Source organism: Drosophila takahashii, chromosome 3R (genome assembly GCF_030179915.1).
Source record: "Drosophila takahashii strain IR98-3 E-12201 chromosome 3R, DtakHiC1v2, whole genome shotgun sequence".
NCBI lineage: Eukaryota > Metazoa > Arthropoda > Insecta > Diptera > Drosophilidae > Drosophila > Drosophila takahashii.
This window is the reverse complement of record NC_091681.1, coordinates 11,741,881-11,769,665: the sequence shown is the minus strand read 5'-3', so window position 1 is coordinate 11,769,665 and position 27,785 is coordinate 11,741,881. Positions and strand designations below refer to the sequence as shown.

At 38.4% G+C, this 27,785-nt stretch overlaps 2 protein-coding genes across 3 annotated transcripts; both read right to left on the bottom strand.

The window, feature by feature from the left end:
- Ir84a (Ionotropic receptor 84a) lies at positions 1 to 27,466 on the bottom strand. Of its 2 annotated transcripts, XM_017157620.3 has the most exons (6): positions 27,338 to 27,466; positions 2,013 to 2,697; positions 1,752 to 1,932; positions 1,556 to 1,686; positions 1,140 to 1,310; positions 1 to 1,079 (listed from the first exon to the last, which is right to left on the bottom strand). In XM_017157620.3, the coding sequence occupies exons 2-6, from the start codon at positions 2,624 to 2,626 to the stop codon at positions 131 to 133; spliced, it is 2,046 nt and encodes a 681-aa protein (XP_017013109.3). In that variant the 5' UTR covers positions 2,627 to 2,697; positions 27,338 to 27,466; the 3' UTR covers positions 1 to 130. The 2 variants fall into 2 exon arrangements, with proteins under 2 accessions (XP_017013109.3, XP_070073610.1); XM_070217509.1 differs by lacking the exons at positions 1,752 to 1,932; positions 2,013 to 2,697; positions 27,338 to 27,466 and having other exon boundaries at positions 1,465 to 1,597.
- LOC108068212 (uncharacterized) lies at positions 25,450 to 27,741 on the bottom strand. The gene is made up of 3 exons (XM_017157639.3): positions 27,338 to 27,741; positions 25,873 to 25,995; positions 25,450 to 25,823 (listed from the first exon to the last, which is right to left on the bottom strand). Exons 1-3 carry the CDS (start codon positions 27,649 to 27,651, stop codon positions 25,688 to 25,690), a joined length of 573 nt encoding a protein of 190 aa, XP_017013128.1. The 5' UTR covers positions 27,652 to 27,741; the 3' UTR covers positions 25,450 to 25,687.
- Positions 27,742 to 27,785: the final 44 nt, after the last annotated feature.

The following is a 27,785-nucleotide window of genomic DNA, read 5'->3' as shown; positions in this document are numbered from 1 at the left end:
GCTGACATTATTACAAATTTTTTACTATTTTTAAAAATGCAGAAAACATTAAAAGCGACACAAATTTGTAGCCGAAAGTCGTGCCAGGGCAGCTCCAGCTCCAAGCTAAAAAAGGGGGCAAGATGATTACTTAAGTGGACATGGACACGACCCCCAACCTCCTGCGAAAGTCCGGCAGCCAGTGCAGAAAGAGTTCCAGTAGAAAGACCAGAGCACTGGCCATCATGGCGAGTGCCAGGGCAAGAAGTGCCGGGGCGAAGTGCTCCAGGTCCACCTCGGCTGCCTGGGCCCTAAATAGGCTGCAATCTGGCCGAGGGACCATCCACTTCTTCTCGTTGTACTGCATTAGGCCACTGGTCCGAAGGACGAGCAAGGCATGGGCCAGGTGCTCCCTCCACGGCGAGCCCTTGGGCATTACGGATGCCGCGTCGTACGGCGGGTTAAAGATGATCTTCTGCAGGTCGCAGAACTCTCCCTCATCCATCTTAAGGTCCAAGAGCTGCCGGTACATGCGATCTATGGCCGAGTGGAAGGCAAAGCGTCCTTGGATGATCCTTTCGGCTCCCTGCTGCAAGGTCAGGACGTTGTGCTCTCCTGATTTGCAGATTTTCTTTTCATACACATCCCTTACCAGCTGATTTCTGGTGTCGGTAAATATCGGAAAGTTGTAGGATATGTTTTCCATGCCAAGGGCCATATTGCTGTCATATAGCGCCTTTAGGCTAACAATACTTCTCGAACTTTCGGAGAGCAGGGAACCCACTATGAAGGCGCCGTAGAACTGCATCAGCACAAAACTGAAGGCACAACTAAAGCTGATCAGCAGTCGAGTGGAAAATAAGCGAAAGATCTCTGTGGCAGGACCCTGTTGCAAATAGGTCTCCAGCATGGTGAACCAAACGAATGACAGCCGATTATCCAAGTGCGACAGCCTCCTTTCTTGCCGCACATGAATCAGCAGAAGTAGAGTGCTGGCAGAGACCAAAACCAGGACACACCACCACACCTGGGTGCTAAGCGGCTCGAAGAATATGTTCCTGATGTGACTGCGGCGGGGATGGCGGAAGAGAAAGTGGATGCTGCGGGGGAGAAAGCGTTCTGAGATTCGATCCAAGTCGAGTTCGCTGTGATTAACTCACTCCTGGATGTGCAGGACCGCCGAGTACTGCACGTAGGGCTGTCTGTCCGGCAGAAGGCGAACGGGACACACGGCAAAGTCCGCCGCGCGACTCGTCACCTGACCCATCACTCCGGACCAACTGCCATTCTCCAGCAAATCACCCCACTTATCCGTGAACCTCATGGCCAAGCTGCACAGAGAAAGGAATTGTGAGTATCTAAGGACTGTCTTAATAATCTAACAGGATTAATTCCTGAACCAACCAGAACTCTAATAATATATGTATTTTTTAATATGTTTAGATATTATGTTCCGATTTTTGTATAGGGTATACTTATATTTACCCCTCGATTAGAAAAAGACTTCGAATCGCATTTTCCGAGTGTAAAAACTGGTTAATTAGGGCCTTCTTCGATGCTAGTTCCACGCACCCACCTGAGATTGAACATGCTCTCGACTAGTTGAAACAGCTGATAGGTCTTCCGCTGCATGGGATCGAATTGTTGGAGCTGCTTATCGTCCGCCAGGTATTCCATGTCATCGAATCCAGGTGGCTTCTCTGTCAACTGTGGGAAATGGGTGGTGGGTGAAAGTCGAGAGGTGTTTCGGACAAGGCCGTGTTCACACGCACCACAGTACTGCCCACCAGAGTGACATTGAGGAAGTTGCGCCGTTGAATTATCCAGGTGTTCTGAAAGTTTTCCAAGAGCTGATAACCACCAGAAAAGGTCCATATTCCCTTCCTTTTAACTATCAGAGACTTAGGAACTCGCTGGCTGATTCTGTATACATCATAGAGAGGCCAAGATTTGCTGTACAAAGAATTTTAAATTTTATAACGTGTTGTGCTGCGTATATTCGTTGCTTTAAGAATAATAATGCTCTGTCTCACTTATCTTGAGCCCTCAAGGCCACCGTGATATCCGCATCAATGCCCATGCTGTAGCCACTCAAGTGCTGCTCAATCAGCTGCTCATCTGGCAGAGATTCCCGGCCAGAGCCGAGAATGAACCACGCCAGCGAGTTGTTAAAGTATCCGGCCTCGGAGGCCACCCCGAGCACCCGGCGCCTCACGAGGACATGCTCGAAATTCAGCACCAGGACCGCCGTGCGCGGAGACCCGTAGAACATGAGATCCTCGAAATTCGCCGACATTCCTGGCCGGTAAAATTGCACACGATAGTTGGCCAACAATTTCTGGTGGCATTCAATTTGCCAGTCGCCATCAGCATCAGCGCCGCGAACCACCAGGACCTGGGTCAAGTGCTCCGAACGCAAAAAGTCCTCGAAGGCTGCCAGCTCAAGGAAATTGGTATTTATGCTTTCAATTTGCAGCACGCGTAAAAATGCTGTTAAAATTATAAAAGGCCAAGAAATAACTTTCACTTGCAACTTAATCATTTTATATGGCCACTTTAGCACCGACTTCCTTCCCGGCAACTTGTGTTTGCTTTGTGCGGGGCCCCTGGCGTTTTTATAGGATTTCATTTTCCCCTGCATGTGCATAATTTATTCACATTAATCATATCGGTGTGTTCTGGACTCATGCAAATTGTGCGGTTGACAAGAAAATTATTCTGAGGATGCATAATACTGTGATTACTTTGAAAGGAATGCGAGTATTGTGCGAGTACGGCACGAAATAATTAAAAGTAATTAAACAATTTTCCAAGAAGGCTGAAGTTTTTAGTGGTTTCTACACTCAAAAAATTATTTTTTCTTAAATATAGAAAAACAAATTTTTTCTGTGCTCTAAAAAAATATTCTATAAAGAGGAAAAATTTTCTAATCTTCAGAAAAATTTTCTAATCTTCAAAAAAATTCTCTATTGAACGAGTTTTTTTAGAAATTTTTTCTCAAATACAGAAAAATCAATTTTTTTTAAAATCGCCATTGATATGACATAAAAAAAAAGACTTTTCTAAAAATAAAAAAAAATTGCCATTAAAATTATAAATATTTCTACATAATAGAAATATTGTTTTTCTAAAAAACAGAACAAATGTTTGAAGATTTTTCTAACATTTAGAAAAAAATGTGTGATTTTAAGAAACATTTTTCTAGAAAATAAAAAATTTAACCGTATTTGATCAATTTTCCTTCTTATACACTTTTTAGAAATTTTTTTTTTAGCCCAAGAAAAAATCGCTATTAATCGAAGAAAATTTCCGGGATTGGTAGCCTAGGGGTCTAATACGTGCGTGCATGCATATGTTATTCAAGCTTGCGGCTGCAAGTGTGAGTTCAATCCCACGTCGAGACGAAAAACTCATGGTTTTTTTTTGTTTTTTTTTAACACTAATATTTACATATTAATAAAAAAAAATGTATCGCATTTTTTTTAGCTCATGAATAATTATATTTTGATAAAAATGATGTTTAAGTTTTTCAAATTTGAAACATTCACTTACTGTTACTATTGAACCATAATAAATATATAAATATTAATATTAATCAATAAATATTTAAAAGCAAAATTAAATGAACAACTAAAAGGAATAACCAGAAGAGAGTAAAAATAGGAGAACAAAATGTGAATAGACTTTGTACAGCGCCTCACGTGATGCTTCCGTGGCGCAGCTAGTAGAGTGCTTGACTGCAAACTGTGAGGCGAGCGGGGTTAGCGGTTCGATTCCCGTCCGTCTGTCCGTCTGTATGTCTGTTTCAATACCGTTTGCGAGCTCAGTTTAGAAGCTAGCGCCTTAAAACTTTCACAGTCGTCCTAAAACATGTGTACGCAGATCAAGTTTGAAAGCCGACCCGATCGGACGTCTATATCCTATAGCTCCCATAGGAACAACCGGATATAGCTTTTACAAAATGAAGATATTTCGCTCAGTGTACGAGCTATTGACAAGAATCTTTCTAAATCTTATTATATTACGCATACCTTGATCAGGGTAAAAGCGCGTGCCGATCGGACGTCTATATCTTATAGCTCCCATAGGAACAATAGGGTGAAATCGGTACAAATTTAACGTTTTTCAGGATATTTCGCGCAGAGTATAAGCTATTGCCATGAAACTTTCCAAATCTTATTATTTTATGCATACACTCAAAATAAAATTAACCCTAAAGTCAAGGAAATCGCCCTACTTTTGTCTTCAAGACAAGCTCGCCCTAAATTTTAGGGTCACATTTTTCTATATTTTTGATTTTTTTTGGCGTCATATTTCTAAATTTTAGGGTAATTTTACTAAATTTAAGGGCAAAAATTTCTAAAAAGTAGGAAATTTTCCTAAAAAATTGAAATTAAAAACAAAAAAAAATAACATGTTCAATCATGATTTTTTTTTGTATATACGTTTATATTATGTACTCCTCCCTATATACATATGCAGGCGTTGTGTGTCTTGTATATTGTGAATGTTAAATGTTATGTATTTATTATTATGATTTGCGCTTGGATTTCTTATCTAACCAAAGCCAAATGTTGCTGTAAATGTGGACTACGGGACTGCGGAAGATTGGGAATGTAGAAATTATGATTAGTTCATATTTTATCTTCATGAAAAAAACTTACATTTTTACTTGTCCGTCGGTGAGAATCGAACCCGGATCTCCCGCGCGAAGAGCGAACGGCCTACATACTGGGCCATTGTAGCACTTAAATTTGCTGTGGCAAACCGAGCATTGTATGTAAAGGGTCAAGCGGAGAATACATTTGAAAACTAATTGCATAATTTTGACCATTCGCGTTTTACTTATTTACATACATATATACTTATGTATATATTTATGCTATCGCAATTTATATTTTGTGTAGTATATAGTAAATAGCTAAATATAAACCAAATTAATTTCGGTTTACCGCTTGCCATCAATAAAAAAAAAGGAATAAAAAAAAGAGTCAAAAAACAAATTTAAAAAAAAAAACTTAAAAAAAAAATAAAAAAAAAACAAAAAAAAGTAAAAAATAGTTTGCTCTGGGACTCGAACCAGGGTCGATTCGATTTCTAACCAAGCGCTTTAACCGTCTGCGCTACGAGTACAGCCGCCCGGGAGCTGACAAGTTCTGGCATTGAACATTTTGGTGTGCCAGAGCATGTGAAAACAACTATTTCTATTTTTTAGAAAAACTTTCTACTTTTTAGAAAATGTTTCTATTATTTAGGGTTAGCTTAATTTTAGGGTTAGGGCACTCATTTTTAGAAAAAGTGTTGCCAAAATATTTTATTAGTTTCGTTTGCCTTTCTATTTTTCAGAAAATTATTTCTAATTTTAAGGGCATTTTTTCTAGATTTTAGGGTGATTTTAGTTCATGGTAACCATTTTCTACATTTAAGAAATACTTCCTGGATTTAAGGAAAACTTTCTTGACTTAAGAAAAATTTCCTTAGATTTAGAAATAACTTTCTTGTATTTAGAAAAAAGAAATTTTAATGGCGATTTTCTAAAATTTAGGGTTAAATTTATTTTGAGTGTACCTTGATTAGGGTAAAAGGGCGTCTATATCCTATAGCTCCTATAGAAGCAATAGGGTGAAAAATTTTAAAATTTTATTTTTTTCAATTATAAAATATTTTGTTGTATATATATTCATGTTGCTATTCTAGTCAACTTTTCATTTGTAAAATCTGCAAGGGTATTAAAACTTCGGCTTGCCGAAGCTAGCTTCCGTCCTCGTTATATTTGCAATTTGTAATTTGTACACTTATTTCAGTTATTATTACAGTTCCAATTTGAAACCACCCATGTGGTTAATTAAAGTAAATTCAAATAAGGTGACAAACAAGAACGAAAAAAAAAACAACACAAAGGCCGTGGCGTCACAGAAACCACCGGGTATAATTCCGAAGCCCGAAAATAGATTTTTGTATTTTCTAAATTTGAGTTTTTTTTGAATTTTTTTTTGTTATTTAAAAAATATTTGTCTATATTTAAAAAAACCGTATTTCTATTTTTTAGAAAACCTTTATTTCTAAATTCTAAGAAATAATTTTTTACTTTCTAGCAAAATAATTCTAAATTGCAGTCTATTTTTGTTTAATTTTTAGAAAAAACGTCTTTAATTTAGACAAAATCGCCAGTAAAGCAAATTCATAGGCGATTTTCTAAAACCAAGGGCGATTTCAGTCGATTTTTTTTTTGGGTGTAGGTATTAATAAAAATATTATATGTACGGTAGCCAGAAATTTTAAATGGTTATATTTTCTTTGAATTAAGCAGGAATTTAAAATATCTACTTTTAAGAGCTTTTATTTCTTTTAAGTTAAGGTAAACTGGAATCAATCTCCAAGCTGTACCTACTATTTTTTAAAACTTCTATGCAAAGCTAAAGTGGCGTTTCCGACTGAATTTAGTGGTCATTGTCCGCACTCCGTCGCCACATCGATCAGGGCTCCATCGACTCCGCACTGCCCCCGATTCGAGTTGCACCTAGCAAGAAGTGGGCTCCTGCCAGCGTATACCAAAAATCCAATAACTAGACGCAACATTAAGCAGGACAAAGCTGGTGGCATTAGCGTGACATTATCCGACTGCAGCCAAGAAGCTACGAGAAACGACAAAAACGCGTGTTAGCATCCACGAAAACGGAGCCAAGGACCTTAGCGTGTGTCCCCGCAGAAGGGTCCTGTGTGGAGTAGGGTTTGCAGGGTTTCGGGAAAGCGTGGCCCAGAAAATGTTGCGAAACTTGAAAGCAAATCCTGCAGCTTGCAACTTAATTTCATGGCACGCGGCATGCAACTCGCAGGCAACTTCATTCGGGCAATTTGCTTCGCGACAGCTTGCCACGTGCCAAAGGGGGGAAAGTGGGAAAGGGGCGGAGATAAGATGGTCGAAATGGTTGCGAGATAGAGTCCTGCAAGGACTTTAAGACTGCTCCGAAATTAAAAGGAATTACATTCAATTTGTTGACATTTTTGCGGATGCTGGCGGATGCGGATGCGGATGCAGCTCCCCCTTTTGTCTTTGGCATCCCTTTGTGCCCTGCTTAGCTGACTTTCGCCGGTAATGACAAAAAACATTTTGTGCAAGGCCACATGCAAATGAGCAGCAGAAAGCTGAAACAGCGCCAGGAAGAACAAGGCCATTCAAATGTATTCATTGCGAACAGGGGAAATTCGCTGGCATTTTATCGCAAGATTTCCATCGAAAACGCGGGTTGCCTGCTAAAAAATCTCGAGAGCACGGAAATTCTGTCTTCACACATGCAGGGAATGAAGAAAACAAGTGCGCATACGCCCTGTTGCAAGCCAGCGAAACGTTTAAAAATTTCTTTTTAAATTCGGCGCTTATATTTTCCACTGTCTCCTTTTTCTTGACGTTTTCTCACACATGGCAGACGTTTTCGCATTTGTAAATGCGCAAGTCTACGTGCGAAAATTTCGTTTAATATTTTGTATGAAAATAAAATGTGCGCTGTTGCCGCACATTTTCTATAGAAAGCCGCAGGTATATTTTGGTTTAATTTCTGTACCGCAGAAGCTCCGTCGACTATGCGTAAATTAATAAGGAAATTTAAAGTGCACATTTGAGTTTTTCTAAAATATTGAACGATTTAAATCAACATAAAGTGGATATCTAAAAAAAATATAATTGCGCAAAATGGTCTGCACTAATGTGCTCGAAATATTTTATTTTTAATGAAATACGAGCATTTCTTTCAATTCTGAGCATGGACTTAATTTTCTTCAATTATTTTAATGCCCCACCAGCACATTACATTGCAATGTGAAGGAGCAACACAAAATAAACAGCAAAACATTTTAATTAATTTTGCTCCCAAAACTGGGGATATTATTATTATTATTAAATATGATTTCTTTAAAAAAATTTCAAATTCTTCGTTCTCCGTCTTATTTTTGTTGATAATTATTTTTTCGTTTCAACTGCGGGGGATTTTAATTGTAGGTAAGTATGCTGGCAACCGGAAAAACTTGTCCAGGGGCAAATAAAAGCAGCCAACAAAAAAGGAAGCGGAAAATCCCCGGCAGCCATGGGACGAAGCTCGGAATAAGTCCCTCGAAATGACGACAACAATATGCGACTCATACTTTTTGGCCTGCAGCAGTTGGGATGTTGAATACAATTTGTGTAAGTTTTTTAAGTATTTAAACTCATAGATTAAGAATCTATTTTTGTTTAGCTGTGCGAAATTGTCCAAATAATTATTTTAAATTAAAATCGCACTGTTTTGCGACCAGTTTTCTTGACAAACTGATTTATTATCTTGCAAATCACGGTAACAATTTGAGACAATTCTTCAAAGCCAGGAGTATTGGGTTTATTTAATAAATTATACTTTAATTTGATAACTTCGTTGACTCTCCCACTTTTTCGCTAACTTTCAACTTAAATATTTTTCCACTGTTAGTTTCCACACTTCATAGCCGTTTAATGCTGGCGCGAACAGTTTTATTTGCCAACAGCAATGGGCGAAAATTCTCCCTGCAGCTGGGACTGGGCCGCATAAAGTCAACTCATTATGAAATTACTGCTAGAAACTAAGCTCCCCGAAAAGAAAAGAAAGGCAGGAACGAGAATGACTGGCAGCGGAGAAAGCCGGCAAGGAAAACAAATTAAATTTAATCGATTTGTGAAAAGCTGCCAGACAACAACAACTACGGAGTGCAGGCTGGAGAAGCGAAGTAAAGTGAAGTGCCGGATCCGGATGGGTTGCATGGTAAATTAAGTGAGGGCGTGTCCGCACTCCAGACTGCGGACAGCGGACTCCCGGCTCAGAAGCAGAAGGCCAACGAGTAGCTCTTGGCCACTTGTCGACTCTAAGCGCATTCTAAACAAATTAAAATTCAATTAAAAAGATGAAATGCCATTTCAGGGCATGGAAATGTGCGGCGGAGTGGGATTTACTGTTAACTGCCAACTGCCATTGCAATGCTACATTTTCTGGGCGAGTTACTTGGTGTCGGCAAAATGTAGTCAATTTTATTTGATTTGTTAAGGCTGTGCATTGCACAAATTAAAATAAAGTGTGCTTAATTCAAGCTAAAAGTTGGAAATCGACTTTCAGAGAAATTTATTTTCTGTGTAAAATAATACCCGCTGCATTCGAGGCCATTAATGCCTCGCTCGTCACTCGAGTGGGACTCGAGCATCATTTCCAATTACGAGGCCTCAATGCAGACGGCTTAGCGGCTGTCTTCGGCCAAGAATGTCCGCTGATGATTTTTGGTTGTCCCCTCATCAGTGCCTCAGTGCCAGTCCCTTTGGCTGGTCACGGTCATCGATGTGCCAGCTCTCATTACGGCCACTTCTGCGGCCTTTGGCGGGCTTAGCCGCCAACTCCCATTTGGTCGGCTGTCCTCAACGTCCGTGGGCTGCATTAAAATCGGCGTCCCTCTCAGTTCACGCCATTACCGATTCTCATTCCCGATTCCCCTTGTCGGACGTCCGGATGTTCTTTTTGTGCGTCCTGGGTCTGTTCGATTTGGCTTAATGGCCGGGAGCATGTTGTCACTGCTGGTGCCGTAATGAATTGGCTGTGGAACAGCCTTGGTTCTTTCGGTCGAATCAGTTAGCTCAAAAATCCTCAAATTATCCCAAGATTTTACGCTGATAAACATATGAAGAATGACGGCCGTTCACTGAGTGGATGTAGATGTGCATAGAAGGTTATGTTTTCGTATCTTGTACCTTTACTAAAAAAAATTTTGTAAGTTAAAACATCAGTACCTACAAAAGGTATTAATTTAAAAGGGTAAGAGAAGTAGCTAATATATTTTTCTTCAGAATTTGCGATATATTTATTTTGATATACAAATCTCAATATTTTCTTTTAATAATTATTTTTTTTTAAGATAGTCCATCAGAAAGTAATTTATTTCATTACTGAGTAATTCCGCCACTTCATTTTGTAAACAAGTTAAATGTTTGGTCTTACTAGAGCACTGGGCTTATCCACGAAATCAAATATTTATTAATCATTTCTCAGCTGGCGTAAATTCCAATCCAAGTCGATGGGCAATCGCTGTGGTATGCTGACATATCTCCAACTCAATGGCCACTCGAGGCATCGATCTGCAAATCATCTTTGCTCCAATTAAAGCCAGGTCGTCGGGTCACTTGACGCAATTAAAGGGCTTGACAATCACCGCAAGAGGAATCGCCCCAGCCTCTCGGACCCGGCAATAAAGGAGCTTAATTTAAAATTTAAACCCTTTTTGCTGGAGGCGGCGACCGCAACGTTTCCTGTCCCAGTCCTCAGTCCCGACCCAGGATGGACTGATGAAAAAAATATTTTTTTCCCCTTCCGGCTGCGGAGGTTCGGCGGAGGACGATCAAGGAGGAGCAGTCAGGACGACAGCAGGGCAAATAATTTTTACAAATTATACGCTCACATGCCAACTGCAAAAGGAAAGACAAACAGAAATCGAGGAGGCAAAAAATTATGTGAAATGAGAGGGAGCGAGAGGGCGAATGGTAAGTAGAGGGGGAATTGGACGATATCCTTGGAGAAAAGGCAATAACAAGTCGGTCTGATGATTGGGTCCGCTGCCGGACTCCGACTCGATTGACTGCACCAATAATAACTTCAAACAATAGCCGGCCAAGTAGTTTTCCCTTTTCCCGGTTCTTTTTTGCCGGTTCCGCAGTCCCGCAGTCGGCCATGTTTGTTTAATTTTTGCCACCGCTGCGCCTTGATTCGCTTTATTTTTACACTGACTCGAAAGATGGCCAAACTTTCAACAGAAATATGTAAATATTTATAAAAAAAATATAGATTTTAAAAATAAATGTTTCTTATTTCAGATGCTGAAATACTTATTTCCAGAAACTAAAAACGAAGAAAAAATATTACTATTTTATTAGTTTACTTATGTTCTATAAATCAAGCGGCCTATAAAATTACAAAATAAAAAAATAATCAAGTTAACAAGTTAATTTAAGATCAATTTAAACGAAGAATGGTATTTCTAGCATTATGTTTATTAATTTCTTGTAATATTTTTCAATATTTTACTTATTTTTTAAATTAAGTAAAGTAACCACCACGTTTTTTTAGTGAAAGTGTGTATACAATTCGACTTAATGGGAGGCCTTCTTATTTTCTTAAATTTTTTTTGCTACCTCCGCTGATGGCTGATGCCTTTGCTGCAATTGTTCCAATCGGCCGCCAACTGTTCGTTTCCGCTTTTGTTTTTCGCCCGGGCTTTTCTTCTACTTGGGCAGCAAACAGGCTTCAAATTGAACGGAAGCTGGCCACGAGTTATGCCCCGCTAGTTGGCTGCCCTGCCCCGCCCACTTCCTACGCCTACCATCCCCACCCCTGTCCACCCACCACCCACTGTTCATCTCCTGTCCAAGGCCGAGGCGGAGGCATTGTTCCATGTCGTGACTCCTTGGGCTCTCCCAGCATCTTTTGTTGTCCTCCGGCGGGGATGGGCGGTGGAAAAGCTCCGGTGCCGCCCTTTTGTCGCTGCGCTTCCGCTAACCTTTTTTGTTCTCCTTCTTTATTTTCTTTGCCGGCCCAATTTTTCCTGCTGCGCTGCTCAGTTTGATTTGCGCCGATTTCTTTTCATACCAGTGTCCTTTAAAGCCCGATCCGTGCTCTGCCTTTTCCATCAATTTGATTTTGTTAGTTTCCATTTCATTGAATTCTCACATATCCGCATCCGCACTCGCATCCAGCTAGTTGGCGAAATTGTGCCATTAGTTGGCGTTGTCCTTGCTTTTTCTTTTTATTATTACTTTACACTCGAAAAAATTGTCTCAGTACACTAATCCTAAGCAGCAACTGATATCTCATTATTTATTTTAAATACTTTAAAATGTCATATAAGTAAATCAAATTTCAGACTGACAAACTATTTGTGCATAACTATCAGATGGCAATAAATTTACTTTGAAAATAATTTTGTTTGTTCACTTAAGTATAAATGTTATATTTTAAAAATTAATCTAAAAATAATATTGTATTTAAAGTTTCAAATTGCGAAGCTTTTATACATTTTTTTCACTGCATTCTATTCTATTCTATTGCGCCGCCGCCTTTTTTTGTTGCTGCATTGTCTGCCGCGTTGTCGTGTTATCCTGCTGCCAACAACAAAAGGGTTTCGGCCATAAAATAACCAATTTGCATAGTTTAGTTAGTTGGACGCTTCCGCCTGTGACACTTTTTCAGCGGGCCAGCGGAGGGTTAAAGGGGCGTGGGCGTGGCACGTAACCCGGAGGCGGGTCGGCCTATCCTCGGCCATCCTTTGCTGGCCATAATTGATGACTGTTGGTAACGAACAACAACAGGAAGAGCCAAAGCAATGACGAATTTTAAATTGCTTCTTTTCGTGTATAGATTCCGAATTGAAGTTAATGGAAAAAAGTTGGCGATAAAAATTGATTGCATATTCCTGTGCTCGAGTATGTATTCGTCAGAGAAATATTTTGATTTTAACCCGCTTAATTTAAGTACTTGATTAAGTTGGCAAAAGCTTAAAATTAATTTAGAGTTAATTATAAATTTATATTCGTAATTTTTTTGTTTTTACAGTAAAGCTTCTGTCAAATGTATTGGCTTGAAAAATAACTAGTTGTTATATATACACATTAAAAAATCTTATTCTACACAAAAAAATATTTAACATCGTTCTTTTGAAAATTTTAACTGCTTCCGGTTAAAAATAAAATATAATTATAGGGTACAATAATTTATAACGACTATTATTAGATTTATTATTTCTATTTTATATACTTCCAAAAGTTGAAGTTGCAGTGCTTTGCCCCTTAAATTTTTTATTCGCTAAACTATTTTAAAACGATTTGAAGTGGTCTCTTATTGAAGTCAATTTGATTTTAATTCACTTAATTTGTACGGTTATGAATTAGTAGAAATGCACAAAAAGGGCACTCAATCATAATTTTTTCGTTGAATGATTTGTGGTGCGATTTCGTATCAATAAATAATTTAATCATTAAATTACTTACTGATTAATTGTTATAAATATGTAAATTGCATTGTAAAATGTAATTGAATGACGCAGTCATAATTCCGCCCTTTTTCATTGCAGCTTTTCAAAGGCGGCCTCCCAGGCAGTTCTTATATTCCCCTGTAAAGAAAAACACTCGAAAACTGTTTGGGCGTGACCTGCGGCAGCTGCCAAAGACCGACTGCAGACCATTCAATTTTCCCACTCTCCCTGAGGTCACTGGCTGCCAACAATTTTCATAATCATTTAACGGTTTCGCGGCTGCAAAATGGGGGCGGGGTCAGGCGGTTCAGGGCCACTCTCAATGGCCATTAAGTTTATCGAAGAACGTTCGAAGAGGTCGTACTTGAAATGTGGCTGCAGGCCTCTTTCGCACACTTGAAATCAAAAACGGCGAGAAATTCAGGCCTTAACAAAAATAATTACGATGACCATAGGTCTAAACTTTTTTACATATGTTATCATTATATGTTTTTTAATTGGAAATGTACATGTAAATACAAGGGAAATCGACAAAATGATATTATTTAATATAAATTTTACAAGTATTGAATTGTGAAAACAATATTCGCATGTTTATTTGGTCCCAGCGTGTTTTTGTTTGTAAGCATAACCGACCCTCAGCACTTATTATTTCAATAAATAAATGAGCGAGTCAGGAGAAATTCCTTTATCTTAGTTTCGATGTGATTTTTTCGAGTGCTCTTTGCCCTTGCGCCCACCTTTGCCCTTTTTTTGGCGCTCACAAACCGCACACTCGACTCAACAAGGTGGCAACTTCCACCTGCTTCTGGCCTAATGCCGCTTGGAGCCGGGGCGACTTGGCCACTTGAGAGTCAGTCGACCAGGAAACGCGGAAATGGCACTGAGCATCATCGCCGTCTTGGCCCGGCCAGAAGTTTGAAGAAGTTTAAAGCACTCGAGACACTTTGGCAACTTTCTTCTTGGGTGCAAAATGGAGGTCCCGAGGGTTTATCAAACTAACGACCTTTGTTGATGAGTGGTCGCATGGCGAGGGGGCTTATTGATTTTACAGGAGGAAAACGGAAAACTGAAAGCTGAAAACTGACGGGCGACTAAGAACTGCATCTGCATAATTGGCAATGAGTTATGCAGAATCAATGGATCGCTCCGAGGACTGACACATTAGACGCTCGGCGATAAGCTCGGCAAATAAATGGAATGAAACTGCACTTAACGTCAACACGATTGACAGCTCGGAGGTCGAGGAGCGAGAAGCTGTTTAAACTCTTAAAACGCTTTTTCCCGCTACGTTACACACCGAAATCAGCATCAAGAATGGCCTGGGCTCACGTCCTTCATTCTCCTCTCGCTCTCTCTTTCTCTCTCTCAGTTTTCCTCTCCCTTTTTATAACAAATTGGATTTGGGAAAAATCGCTCACCTTTCATTTCACCTGGATTAATGGCGCCGAGGCGAGCGATGAGTCTCCGGCGCACACAATGGCAGAGTGTCGACGGCTAAGTGGTGGGTTCCAGCGTGTTACACCTGGCGAAATAACAAATTTGCGTAAAAAATAAATAAGTTAACAATCTGAAGACCTCAAGGCTAAATCCCTTGCCTAACGTTTAAGTATGTATTTGGTCAGCTGGCAGTGCTACTCAAATTAAAATTAAAATGTTGTCCAATATGCGATCCTCTTGGAGTTGGGAATATGTTATAACGCAGATATAAAATTAAAATAGTTCCTTATTTCAAACAATACACTTAAGTCAACAAATGTATTTTATTTTATTGGTAAGTAAGTAAATCACTATGGACGGCAGTCCATGTAGTGACGAAGCGCACCAGGAGAGTGTGCGAAGGCGACTACTATATATACACGAAGAAATGAAAATCTAGTGTGATGGTCCGATCATAATGAATGATACACCAATCGAAAGGTATTGCAATAACTTAAAGGATTGCATACCAAGACTTTAAGAAAATCAATTGGCTTCGGAGAGAGAGCGGTGAAAGTGAAAAAATGAAAATTTCGAAATTTGGAGCTGTTGGGGCCGGTGGGGATAAATGCCCCCTCGCAATATTTTAGTTGTATTCCTTTTGAAAATACCCGTCGAATGAGGGGTCATTTGTCAAAATCCGACGCTCCGTTCAAAAGTTATAGCCAAAATAAGATTTCCTTCTTCTTCCCAAAATGAAAATTTAATTCTGTTTGTCAGTTTGTCAGTTTGTCAGTTTGTCAGTTTGTCAGTTTGTCCAAAACATTTTTTTTAAGTTTTGAAAATTTAATATGACGTTCATCCCATCGATATAAAAAACTTTTGTTCTACCACTTTTGGAAAAACTCGCTAGTTTAGCGGGAAAACAGCTATAAATAGCTAAAATTCGGAAAACCGTAACTTCTATACTACTAAAGCTACAGACTTGTGCTGCATCTTGTTTGAAAGGTATTTTTAAATGCTATAAACGCCTTCTATATGCAATTTGTGTAAATGTAATAATTAAAAAGATATGAACAAAAGACAATTTTTTTAAACTTTTTTTTTAGCTTTTTTTTATTTTTCTCAAAAACGGCTCTAACGATTTTCTTGAAAACTTTAAACTGTATAGCCCTTGAGATTCCTTAAATTTTGGTATATAACACATTACTGTAAAAAGTCACGTTTAAAAGTTATTTTTATACGAAAATAGCCACTTTTGCCAGCTCGAACAATTAACGCTCCCTGAGTATTGAATTTTGTGGGAGGGTATCCGAACTGTATTTTAGGGTCATGGAATCTGTAAATTTGCACTTAAGAGTTCCATATAGGAATCTTTTGTTCTACGACTTTTGGAAAAAGCCGCTACTTTAGCGGGAAAAAGCTAAAAATAGCTAAATTTCGTTAGTTTGTAAGTTCTATACTACTAAAGGTACAGACATGTGCTATACCTCGTTTAAAAGGTATTTTGAAATACTTCAACGCCTTTTTAACTTAATTTGTTAAAATACAATAGTTTAAAAATTATGATTGACCAATTTAAATTTAAATGTATATATTAGCTCCTATGAGAGCAAATGTAAACAAACAAAAACTTCTGATATCAAATAAAAACACCTCTTAACGAGGTAAAAAACTAGTGACGACCGCACCTTCAACATACAAAAGTTCTGATATCAACATTTGTGACGAAAAATTATTACACTCGTCATTAAATAGACTTTCTAATCTTTTCTTATTCGTCACGCTGCAATAGAAAATGCCTGTAAAGGGAAAAAGGCTGGAATAGTTTGCTAGGGCGGGCCGAATGAGAAAAGATTAGAAAGTCTATTTAATGACGAGTGTAATAATTTTTCGTCACAAATGTTGATATCAGAACTTTTGTATGTTGAAGGTGCGGTCGTCACTAGTTTTTTACCTCGTTAAGAGGTGTTTTTATTTGATTATAATAAACAACAAAAAAGGATATTAGTTTTATGACGTTTGTGACATAAATTGCATTCAGTACCTATACAACAAATATTTGTTTGAGGTCTTAAAATTGTTAGTTGACAGTTTTCTCTGTGTGGCAGATTGTGCCAGCAGGGGTTTCGAAAAATACTTTTCTTTACAATTTTTTTTAGCCAAATGGACTCACTGGGATTTTGCACGCTGATTGGGCGAGCTGCCAGTTTGGACACCTGTAATACGATGAATAAATTAAGTGGTTAAGTTAAAGTAATTGAAAAGCGATTAAGTTGGATACACTTGTTCTGCGTTGATGGCAGGGAACGAAAATTGGATTTCTTTGTCTCGACTGCAGTTATTTTTAGCATGCTAAAATGCAGACTGTCAACAAAAGCCAGACCCTAAGCTTCTCTGAAGCTTTAGACATCTGAACAGAACTAACTCCTACACAAACACACAAAAGATATGGAGTGCTTTAAACATAAATGTGAAAATGTGTCTCCATTATTCGAACTCAATAACATAATTGTTGCCATTGGTGTGTTGGTTGCATTATGTGCCCACATTTACATCACATTCCGCGAGCGTATCTGATTACTCCGACACAAAACTCCCACACAATGGCCAATATTTTCGCTGAATATCTTCCGTCTTTCGTATATCAGTGCAGTCCATGCTAATGGTCTATAACCCACCCCCTGTCGCCGAGCTTCCGTCATTGTTGTCAGCATTATTTGCATATTGTGCGCAAAATTTACTCTCCGCCATTCAGAAAATCGCACTGCAAGTGGGTGTCCTGACTAGAACAAGGATAAGAAAGAAAACACAGCGAGAAATTATTACTTCGTACTTCACACGAAAATGTCTTAATAGGGGGAAACAAATTAGTTAATATTTAAATACTAAATCGTCAAAAATATACTACATGAATTTAAAATCCATTTTGTCATTGTATATTAAATTCTATATTTAAATATGAAAGAAAGGTTTGTGTTTCATCTTATTTTTTCTCTGTGAAACAAAGAGGAAAAAATCACGGGATAGAGAAAATATGGGCCAACAAATTTAGCCGACCATTTTGGGGGCGGCAATCGCAATATCACACTCCCCTCCCAAGATTTTCTCGGAGTTTTCATTTGAAAGCGGGCCACAATAAACTTTGGCTAACTCTTTATACCTTTTCCCTCTGAACGAAGTGAACTGAAATAGAAAAACGCATAAATAAGCAACATAAAAAGCGAAATTCGCCAATAAACAGGGGAGAAAAAGTTTTCTAAGGGCAGACACCGAAATCGCTTGAGTTGCTATTTAATTTTTACATATTTCTGCTCAATTGTTGCATAATCAAGGCATTAAAAGAAACGCTTACACCATTTAGCCTCCTTTTTCCCTCTTTCCCCACGATTGCCCTCTCCAATTGGCAACATCAAAGTCTGGCATAAATATTTCCCTTCGCCCTTTGTTTTGTTTGTGTATTCAGTTTTGTGTTACAGGTGATTGCATTTGCCTTCCGTTCGTTTCCCTCTTCTGTTTGTTTAGGTAACAATATATTGGCTTGCTGAGGCCAAGAAAAGAGGAAACGGGTTAGGGATTACTCGAGCGGCGGGGGAAAAGGGAAAGTCAGTGCGAAGTTTTCAGCGGCGAGGGTTACGCGGATTTGGCTGACAAATATTTGTGGGAAATATGAAAATTTAATGGTTTACGTGATGAATTTAACAACCAGTTTTTGGCCAAGAATTTGGGATTTCCGGCAAAAACACAAGGGTCTGACAAAAATGTATGGTTTTTAAAAAAAGCAATTTTATTTAAAGAAGCAATTTTTACTATTTACTACTATATCTATTTTAATCAATTCAATCATTTTGAAAGAAGTTAAAAGTGAAACATTTTGGAGCCTTTCGTGCTCGAATTTTTTCCTATATTTTGTAAAATCATTTAGCTCGTTTCCTGTTGTCTTGTTGTTCCTGCAAACTTCCACATTGAACAGCCATATTAAAGTTAGCCATACATCACCTTGGCTCACTCCATTTCAGGTATAGATTGCTTGGCCCCCAGATGCAATCGAAATTAAACCCACAACGAAAAGTAAATAAATTTAACAAAATGGAATGCTGAAATTATTTCCTCAGGTCGTTCCGACACACACACACTCAAACATACATACAGCAGCTCGGAAAACGATAAATTGCTGGTGCAATGTTAGCAATTGCTGTTAGCCATTACGTATCCGCCGCGTTGCACCAAAACAAGCAGCAGTAGCAGCATCGGAAAAAGCACACTTGATTGATGAAAAACCTTTGCGAAATGTCAATCCAACATAATTGAGTCATGTGCTGCCTGAACCACCCACAAAAAAATAAGTGTGGACCGGCAAAGGGAAACGTGAAAAGTGGCAGCTGCAAATAAAAAGTGGCAGAGTGAAACGCGTGTGCGGGGTCGCCATGGCACGGGTATCAATGCACTCCGAGAGGGTGTACTGTACCAGCCGCACTGGCGTTGGCCAAAACCATCATTACCAGCGCCATACGTCGCGACAGCCGCAGCTTAAAGTCACTCAGGTGCAGTGGCCAAGGCGAAATGCACATTACATTGCCTTCTGTTCGAATGCGTCAGCGATGCTCCTGTGACTCACGAGATTTCGTCGGGGATTTTGGGATGTAAACGAATCCAGATACAGTTCAACTGGTAGATATGTATACTAGTGTTTTTCTGCGTTTCCAGAGTCCTGCAATAAATTGTCTGTTTGACTTTCTATCAGCAATGAGTCTCTGTGATAAAATCAAATCCTAAGAGTGGCATTGTTGATTTGATTAAAAATAATAGCAGTACACATACCAATGATTCTAAACTAATATTTACAAATTAAAACGATTAAAAGATAAAATTGATTCGATTTAATAATCATTTGAATAATTTAGTTTATAATAAAAGGAATACAAAATGTTTTAGATACGTACAATTAAATAGAATCTAAAAACTATGATTGGAAACAGAGTCTGTTATGCTACAATATTTACTGAAACAAATTTTAAATCTCAAAGAATAATATATTTATAATAAATTGCATTATTGATTGATTAGGAAAGCACACATTTTGGATTGGTTGGACATATGTAGCAACCAACAGTCATGACAGTGAGAAATAATATTTTCATAAATAAAGTCAAATATTTATAAAACAAAATAGTTAAATATTTTTAGAGAGTTTAACGTGTACGCATATTTATATATCCCATCTGCAGTGCAGCATCACGTTGCCATACCAGAGCTGTAATGGCAAGAAAATTAATGCCGGCAAGTAAATGCTGCTGACTACAGTCCCTCGACGGCGAGCAGAACGATATACTTGACGATGATGATGGCAGGGCGATGGAACCAATGAAGGAAATCCGGGAGAGCCTGGCGCCCTGGCCACCTGCAATAGACCACAGAACAAGTGGCAGCCAAAGTCGTTTCAAGTAAGTGTGACAAAATATAAATCTTTGCCTCCACTGTGGCACTTCGGTGTGTGGATGGGGATGGATGGCGAAGTAACCTGAACACATAAGCTGCAGTTGGTCAGGGCGCTCGTTAAACTGGACAGCCTTGCTGCTCTGATGCTCTGCTGCAGGAGTTGCTGATGTTGCTGCTGTTGCTGCCGAAGGACCAACATCCTGGCGACCACATCAGCTGCAGCTGTTTACGACCTACGCCAAGAGAGTTCAGCTGAGGGCTCTCATTTGCGGCTGGTCGAGGGGATGTTTTTGGGGCACGGCACTTGTTCCGACTCGACCGTTGTAGCTTTCAGGGGTGGCAAATTGACCGACGTTGTGGAGAAAAATATATTGGGAAATCAACATCGAATTTTAGGAGGAGTTCTGGTAGCGCATTTAGCACATATCATATGAATATCACTATGGACGGCAGTCCATGTAGTGACGAAGCGCACCAGGAGAGTGTGCGAAGGCGACTACTATATATACACGAAGAAATGAAAATCTAGTGTGATGGTCCGATCATAATGAATGATACACCAATCGAAAGGTATTGCAATAACTTAAAGGATTGCATACCAAGACTTTAAGAAAATCAATTGGCTTCGGAGAGAGAGCGGTGAAAGTGAAAAAATGAAAATTTCGAAATTTGGAGCTGTTGGGGCCGGTGGGGATAAATGCCCCCTCGCAATATTTTAGTTGTATTCCTTTTGAAAATACCCGTCGAATGAGGGGTCATTTGTCAAAATCCGACGCTCCGTTCAAAAGTTATAGCCAAAATAAGATTTCCTTCTTCTTCCCAAAATGAAAATTTAATTCTGTTTGTCAGTTTGTCAGTTTGTCAGTTTGTCAGTTTGTCAGTTTGTCAGTTTGTCCAAAACATTTTTTTTAAGTTTTGAAAATTTAATATGACGTTCATCCCATCGATATAAAAAACTTTTGTTCTACCACTTTTGGAAAAACTCGCTAGTTTAGCGGGAAAACAGCTATAAATAGCTAAAATTCGGAAAACCGTAACTTCTATACTACTAAAGCTACAGACTTGTGCTGCATCTTGTTTGAAAGGTATTTTTAAATGCTATAAACGCCTTCTATATGCAATTTGTGTAAATGTAATAATTAAAAAGATATGAACAAAAGACAATTTTTTTAAACTTTTTTTTTAGCTTTTTTTTATTTTTCTCAAAAACGGCTCTAACGATTTTCTTGAAAACTTTAAACTGTATAGCCCTTGAGATTCCTTAAATTTTGGTATATAACACATTACTGTAAAAAGTCACGTTTAAAAGTTATTTTTATACGAAAATAGCCACTTTTGCCAGCTCGAACAATTAACGCTCCCTGAGTATTGAATTTTGTGGGAGGGTATCCGAACTGTATTTTAGGGTCATGGAATCTGTAAATTTGCACTTAAGAGTTCCATATAGGAATCTTTTGTTCTACGACTTTTGGAAAAAGCCGCTACTTTAGCGGGAAAAAGCTAAAAATAGCTAAATTTCGTTAGTTTGTAAGTTCTATACTACTAAAGGTACAGACATGTGCTATACCTCGTTTAAAAGGTATTTTGAAATACTTCAACGCCTTTTTAACTTAATTTGTTAAAATACAATAGTTTAAAAATTATGATTGACCAATTTAAATTTAAATGTATATATTAGCTCCTATGAGAGCAAATGTAAACAAACAAAAACTTCTGATATCAAATAAAAACACCTCTTAACGAGGTAAAAAACTAGTGACGACCGCACCTTCAACATACAAAAGTTCTGATATCAACATTTGTGACGAAAAATTATTACACTCGTCATTAAATAGACTTTCTAATCTTTTCTTATTCGTCACGCTGCAATAGAAAATGCCTGTAAAGGGAAAAAGGCTGGAATAGTTTGCTAGGGCGGGCCGAATGAGAAAAGATTAGAAAGTCTATTTAATGACGAGTGTAATAATTTTTCGTCACAAATGTTGATATCAGAACTTTTGTATGTTGAAGGTGCGGTCGTCACTAGTTTTTTACCTCGTTAAGAGGTGTTTTTATTTGATAAAATAATGTTTAAGTTTCTAGCTTGCTTATAAAAAGTTTTAGTTATCGTAAGGTCCTTAAAAGAGTCTGTTTTATTGATCTGTAAATTTTTTGTGATGTTTTCGGGTGGCTTAAGTTCATCAACAGGTTAATCATTTTTATATCCGTTACTCGTAGAGTAAAAGGGTATATTGTATTCGTGCAAAAAAATGTAATAGGGAGAAGGAAGCGTTTCCCCCACTATACAGTTTATATATTCGTGATCAGGGTCACTAGCCGAGTTAATATAACCATGTCCGTCTGTCCGTACGAACGCTGAGATCTCGGAAACTAGAAGGTTGAGACTTCCTACGAGAAGTGTAAATGCAATTTTATTGTGTATATTTATACCTATCGAAATGTAGAAGATATTTTTCTAATCGGACCATCCATTAAAAAGTTATACGCAATCAAAAAATGTTATATATCTATCTCCCTCGCACTCCCTTTTGCCGAGTGACGGGTATTAAGTAGTCGGGACACAAACCCGATTATAGCGTTCTCTCTTGTTTTTCTTCTTTTCATGATGTGTTCTAAATTTTCAAGTTTTTAAATTAACTTAAATTAAACATTATTTGAATAAATGTGTCAATGCAGAATTTTGTTTCTAACAAAATACATCCTGGACTGCAATAACCACTATTTCTCCTTTTTAAATCCGAGAAGCTATACCACATCCCACTAGGGAAAATCCCAATATTTACCAAAAGCCTCGCCAAGACTTTCTCTCACTCATTTCTGCGCATGCGCCGCTCCTCTCTGGTGGATGTCAAAAACGAACAACCTCAACTCAGTGGGAAAAATGTCGCCTTAACAAGAGAAACTGTGCCACACTCTCCGACTCTTCTCAAAGTATCCATCTCCCGTTTGGTGTGGCATGAAAGTAAAAACAAACCTGAGAGCAAAATCATACAAAAGTGGAGGAACTGAAAGGACTTTCTTGCCAGCGATACAGCTCCTCGGAACCCACTCTCTCACATGTGCTGCCGACTTGGCCAGGACTTCAATACATATGCTTGGCACACAAATACACGCGGAAACAGCCGGGCCAGGAACAGAAATATGCAACGCAATCCCTTTAGGATTTGGCCAACTGTTTGCGCGCACTCTCAAAAACTTGAATGCACCTTAAATGCGGAAAATGGTGGGAAAGGGGGGAGGAGGCGGAATAAGGGGGCCCAAAGCTCCCCTCGAACTTTGACAATCTAAGCAGTTTACTGTGTCAATATGTTACGTTTGCTGCTCGTCCCACAGCCAAACTTCGCATAACTTATGCATGCAAATTTCCCCATTTTGCCTCCTTCCCGAAAGGTGAAAGACAAAAGCAACCAAATCGCACCAAATGCGGTTATTGCAGCGATTATTTTAATGGCTCTTCTCGGTTGTTTGATGCCACAGAACTTAACGTACTTATGCTGTGCATGATTTCTCTGTTTTTGCGGAGCTGCCAATGCAGATGTATTTAACACCTGCAAAAGTTTCGCCTCCGAAAAGTCATTCATGGTGCATTTCCTGCAGTAGAGTCATTTGTCAGCTTGTTCCAGGGAGTACAAGTTGGTTTCATTGGGCAGAGCGATTTGAAATTCAAATTTTTAAGTTGCCGCAAAATCGAAAAGTTTGGCAAGTCCCATCTAAGTGCTCGATGCGAAAGTTTCCGAACTAAAGTTTCGATGGAAAAATACTTTAGATCATGCAATTGATATATATTTTTAAAAACGAAATGAAAAACAAGCGAAAAGTAAATGTTAAGAGTATTATATAGAAATTTTAAAATATATAAGAAGCGATTATGATATAAGTAGAGTAAAGCACTAATTTCTGTAGGGGAGAGTGGGGGAATTTCGTCACAGGGGCAATTTCGTCACCTGCAATATCTCGGAATCCTTAAGTCGTAAAAATATATAATTTTTTTGTTTTAGTCCTTCAAGACGGCCAGACACAACCAATGCATTTGTTTTGCACAGAAGTCCAAGATAATTAAGCTATAATATTAAATGTGTTTTAACAGTTCAAAAGCTACATTTAGTTCTCGACCAAATTTTTTCTGTATGCCACAATTCAAAAGGAATAAGATACACGATTTTTTATATAATACACAGTGCTATAATGTGCATTTCTGCGTCAGTGATTTTTAACTTCGCGCCTAATTTCGCAAGACAAATAATTATTTCTAAAAAAGTACGGTCTGGGGAAATTTCGCCACCCTACGCTGAGGGTAAATTCGCACCTATTTTAAATACATATTTTTATATTTGACGAGCTGGCTAACGAACAGACTACCAGCAGCAGCAACAAATATAGGACGTCAACAAAAATGGTACGCTTGATCAGTGTAGCATATTTTCAGGCGTTAAACTCCCTACATTTTTCAGGTGACGAAATTTCCCCAGTTGTGTGGTGATTTTACCCCCCTGTGTGGTGAGATTGCCCCAGTATATTGGTTTTACATTTTATTTTTTTATAAATCACCAAGCTAATTAAAAAAATAGGGGAATGTCACATTTTAAAGCTTGGTGCTAACCGCATTCAACAATAAAAATAGAAATATGATAACGTGTCTCAAGATGGACAAAAAATAGCTTTGAAAAAATGCTGACGAAATTCCCCCACTCTCCCCTACATACAGATTTCCTTTAATACGGCCTAGTGTATAATTCATTTTTAAAAATGAAAAAAAATTATAGTTTTCCGCAAAATTAAACACAACAGAGCTTCGGAATATTCGTGACAACAGGAATCATAACTCACCCGAAATTTCAGCCGCAACTGCTTATTCTTTTATTATATATTTTTTAATTTACACTAAATATTGCAACGACGTCTGAGTCGACAGGAGCACAACAGGGCGCAGCTGCAGTTCCGCGCCCCAGTGCCACGCCCCCTGCTACTCCCACTCAGACTCCGACACCCCATGCCACCGCCTCCAGTCGTCTGAGCTTGCTTATATTTTATTTGTGGCTAAAAATTGCATTCATGAATAATTCAGTGAAGTGAAAAATTTGGGGTTTCTTCGCCCGTCTCCCATGCTTTTCAAAAAATAAACCCAGCCGAAAAAGAATTCATTTTGTATTTTTTCGTAGCCACTTACGTTAGTTCCGCTTCTCTTCTCGGCACGTTTTGTAATGTGTGCGGGTTATCAGCATTTTGGGTTAATATTTAATGTAAATGACAGACCGACCACAGTGCGGCTGCGTTGATGAAGCCTAGGACACGGGAGATCCGAAAGCGGATCCGGACTCGGATTCGGGAACCTGGAGCTGCGACTCACCGTCCAAAAGTTCCACTTAGTTTGCATAACATCCGAAAAGGAGTGCCCAATACTGGCAATGTAAATGAGTCGCCGGCAAAAGGAAACTGTTTATGCAGATCGAATGTAGTGAAGAACACTCTGAATATTTCTGTCGCTCGATTTATGTTTCTGTTTTGGCCTCCTCCTCGCTTCTTGACAGTGCGAAATAAACTACCAACTATTCTATAAATTAAAATTGCTAAATTATTCAGTTTTCTTTGGAGTCTGCGTGAACTTTGCGACATTTTGCATTGCAATAAATGTCTCAGGTTGCAAATCTTTGTCTGCGAAATTTGTTGTTTATTTTGTCTTTGGTGTGGTTACGCATATTAATGCCATAAATAATTTTGACTTTGAAAGCAATATATTGGTATTGTTTCGCAAATATATCTCCACATCATCGTACTTGATAGAATACAAAAATATACATAGGTAGAATATAAAACTATTCAATCAAGTACGATGACCTGGATTTCAGGAAAAGTCATGCGACATAATAAAGTCATAGCGGGTCTGTTCTCTTTTCGACAGCTTATAGAATTTACGGGATGTATCGGCTATTTCCTGGTTACTATGATAAGGTGGCCATAGGGTCGTGTATGACATCACTCTGCAAAAATCTATTTATCCCAAAGGAATTATTAGTACGGTAACATTACCTAACAAAATATGCAGCTTCCAAGGCGGTGTTTTTGTATTCGATTAGTTTTGAGATTTCCTTCTTTAGCTGACGATTGTACCTGATGGTATCTTTCTTTAAGCGTTCCTTGCAGCTAACTTCCCTAAGGTATTTCCCATAATTATCACTTACTATAGTATTAAATAACTACACTCATAGAAATTTTTACCCTAGATCGCCCTAAAAAACTGACTTTTCGCCCGTGGATTTAGAAAATCGCCCATAAATCGTATCCGCTGGCGATTCGCCCGTGTATTTAGAAAAATTTTCTAAAAAATCCCGATGGAAATTTGGTTTAATTTAGGGTGATTTTTCTTGAAATAAGAAATATTTTCCTGTTTTTAGGGTGATTTGCCCTAATTTTAAGGTGTATTTTTCTAAAATTAAGGGCGAATTTTCTGTTTTTAAAGGCAAATGCCCTAAAAAATTAGACAAATTAAAAGAAATCGTGTTTGAGCATGCTTAACTGAATTTGGGAAGCATGTTTTTTTTTTTAATCGTCTATATTCTGGGAATTGGGACTGCTTTAATTAAACTACACCGGCGGAGGACACCGTTTCATATTATTGTATTGGTGTGTAGCTTATATGGGAGCTGCGTTAAGAGGGGGGCCCGATCTATACAGCACAGCCGTTAGAACTGAAAAATCATGTTTGTAAACGAATTAGGGAAATAAATATGAGGAGAAAAAACAACTTACTTTTTTTGGTCGTTGCGAGAATCGAACCCACGACCTCTCGGTTTAGAGTCTAACGTCCTACCGCTGCACCACAGACCCATCGCGCAAGACGACGAACAAACTCTGCACACATCTTATTTTCTTGAGGTCTACGTTATAATATGACTAAAGGCAACTAAACCGTATATTTTTTTCCTGACGACTGTGACAATTAGTCCCGTTTTCTTGCCCGCAAACACAAAGTATGCTTTTAACTCAGAACTTCCATACGTTTTTAAGGTTTAAAGACTACTTTAATTTAAAATTCGGAAGAAAAAATGTCCTCAGTATTATGTTTACAAAAAAAAAAAAACATAAAAATCAAGTTGAATCACACAGGGTTCGAACCCACAACCCCACGACCTTAGTCCTCATATAGCAAAATTGAAAGCGCAAGTGATTAGACCGCTGGGCTACCGAATTTCACACTTTTGGAGTGATTTTTAAGGCGAATCGCCCTTGTATTGAGAAAAATTTTAGGAAAAAAATTAGGGCAATTCGCCGTTGGATTTAGAAAAGGTCAAAACGAAGCAAATCGAAAAAAATCGCAGTAAATATTAGAAAAATAGAAAAATTAACCCTAAAAATATTTTTTTATGGTCACCTGCTCTAAATTTATGGCAAATTTGTCGTGAAAATAGAAAATTTTTCTCAGTTCAAGGGCGAAAATTTTTTAAGGGCGATTTTCTAAAATGTAGAAAATTATTTTTATGAGTGTAATTCTTACGTGGGAACTTTGAATTTAGAAAAGCTGGGGTCTCTGGGACAGACATCCCGGTCGTCATACTTCGGCTTGTAGGTGAAGAAACGTGCATCGTCTGTGTCATCAAATTCTCCTATATACCGCTTGTCGTCCTCGTGACGTATTACAATATGATCCAATAGGGTTCGTTTGTCATGGATCGGAATATCGAATTTGGTAGTTTGTCTCCCAAATGCAATCCCCATTGTGGTCGTATAGCGAGTGGAAAAGGCTCTCCCTACTTTTACCTCCGTCTTTTCTTCATCCTCAAAAAATAGCGGTGGACGCACGGATGCCATTGCAAAATCGAAACCAACGAATAAGTTAATCAGGATCAAAAAACGTGTGTACAGAGTTTCGAGTTGCTATTGAATAAAAGGCCTGCTAAACTAAATCTATGCTCCATAAACTAGTTTTCATGCGAGTCAGAGGT

Excerpts from the sequence above, each read along its gene's own strand:
- Ir84a (XM_017157620.3), bottom strand. The coding sequence starts at position 2,626 with ATGCACATGCAGGGGAAAATGAAATCCTATAAAAACGCCAGGGGCCCC. Across the intron at positions 1,933-2,012 it reads GCCTTGAGGGCTCAAGATAA|CAAATCTTGGCCTCTCTATG; the intron begins GTGAGACAGAGC and ends TTCTTTGTACAG. Across the intron at positions 1,080-1,139 it reads GCGGTCCTGCACATCCAGGA|CATCCACTTTCTCTTCCGCC; the intron begins GTGAGTTAATCA and ends TCTCCCCCGCAG.
- LOC108068212 (XM_017157639.3), bottom strand. The coding sequence starts at position 27,651 with ATGGCATCCGTGCGTCCACCGCTATTTTTTGAGGATGAAGAAAAGACG. Across the intron at positions 25,996-27,337 it reads TCTAAATTCAAAGTTCCCAC|GGAAGTTAGCTGCAAGGAAC; the intron begins GTAAGAATTACA and ends GAAATACCTTAG. Across the intron at positions 25,824-25,872 it reads GAAGCTGCATATTTTGTTAG|AGTGATGTCATACACGACCC; the intron begins GTAATGTTACCG and ends AGATTTTTGCAG.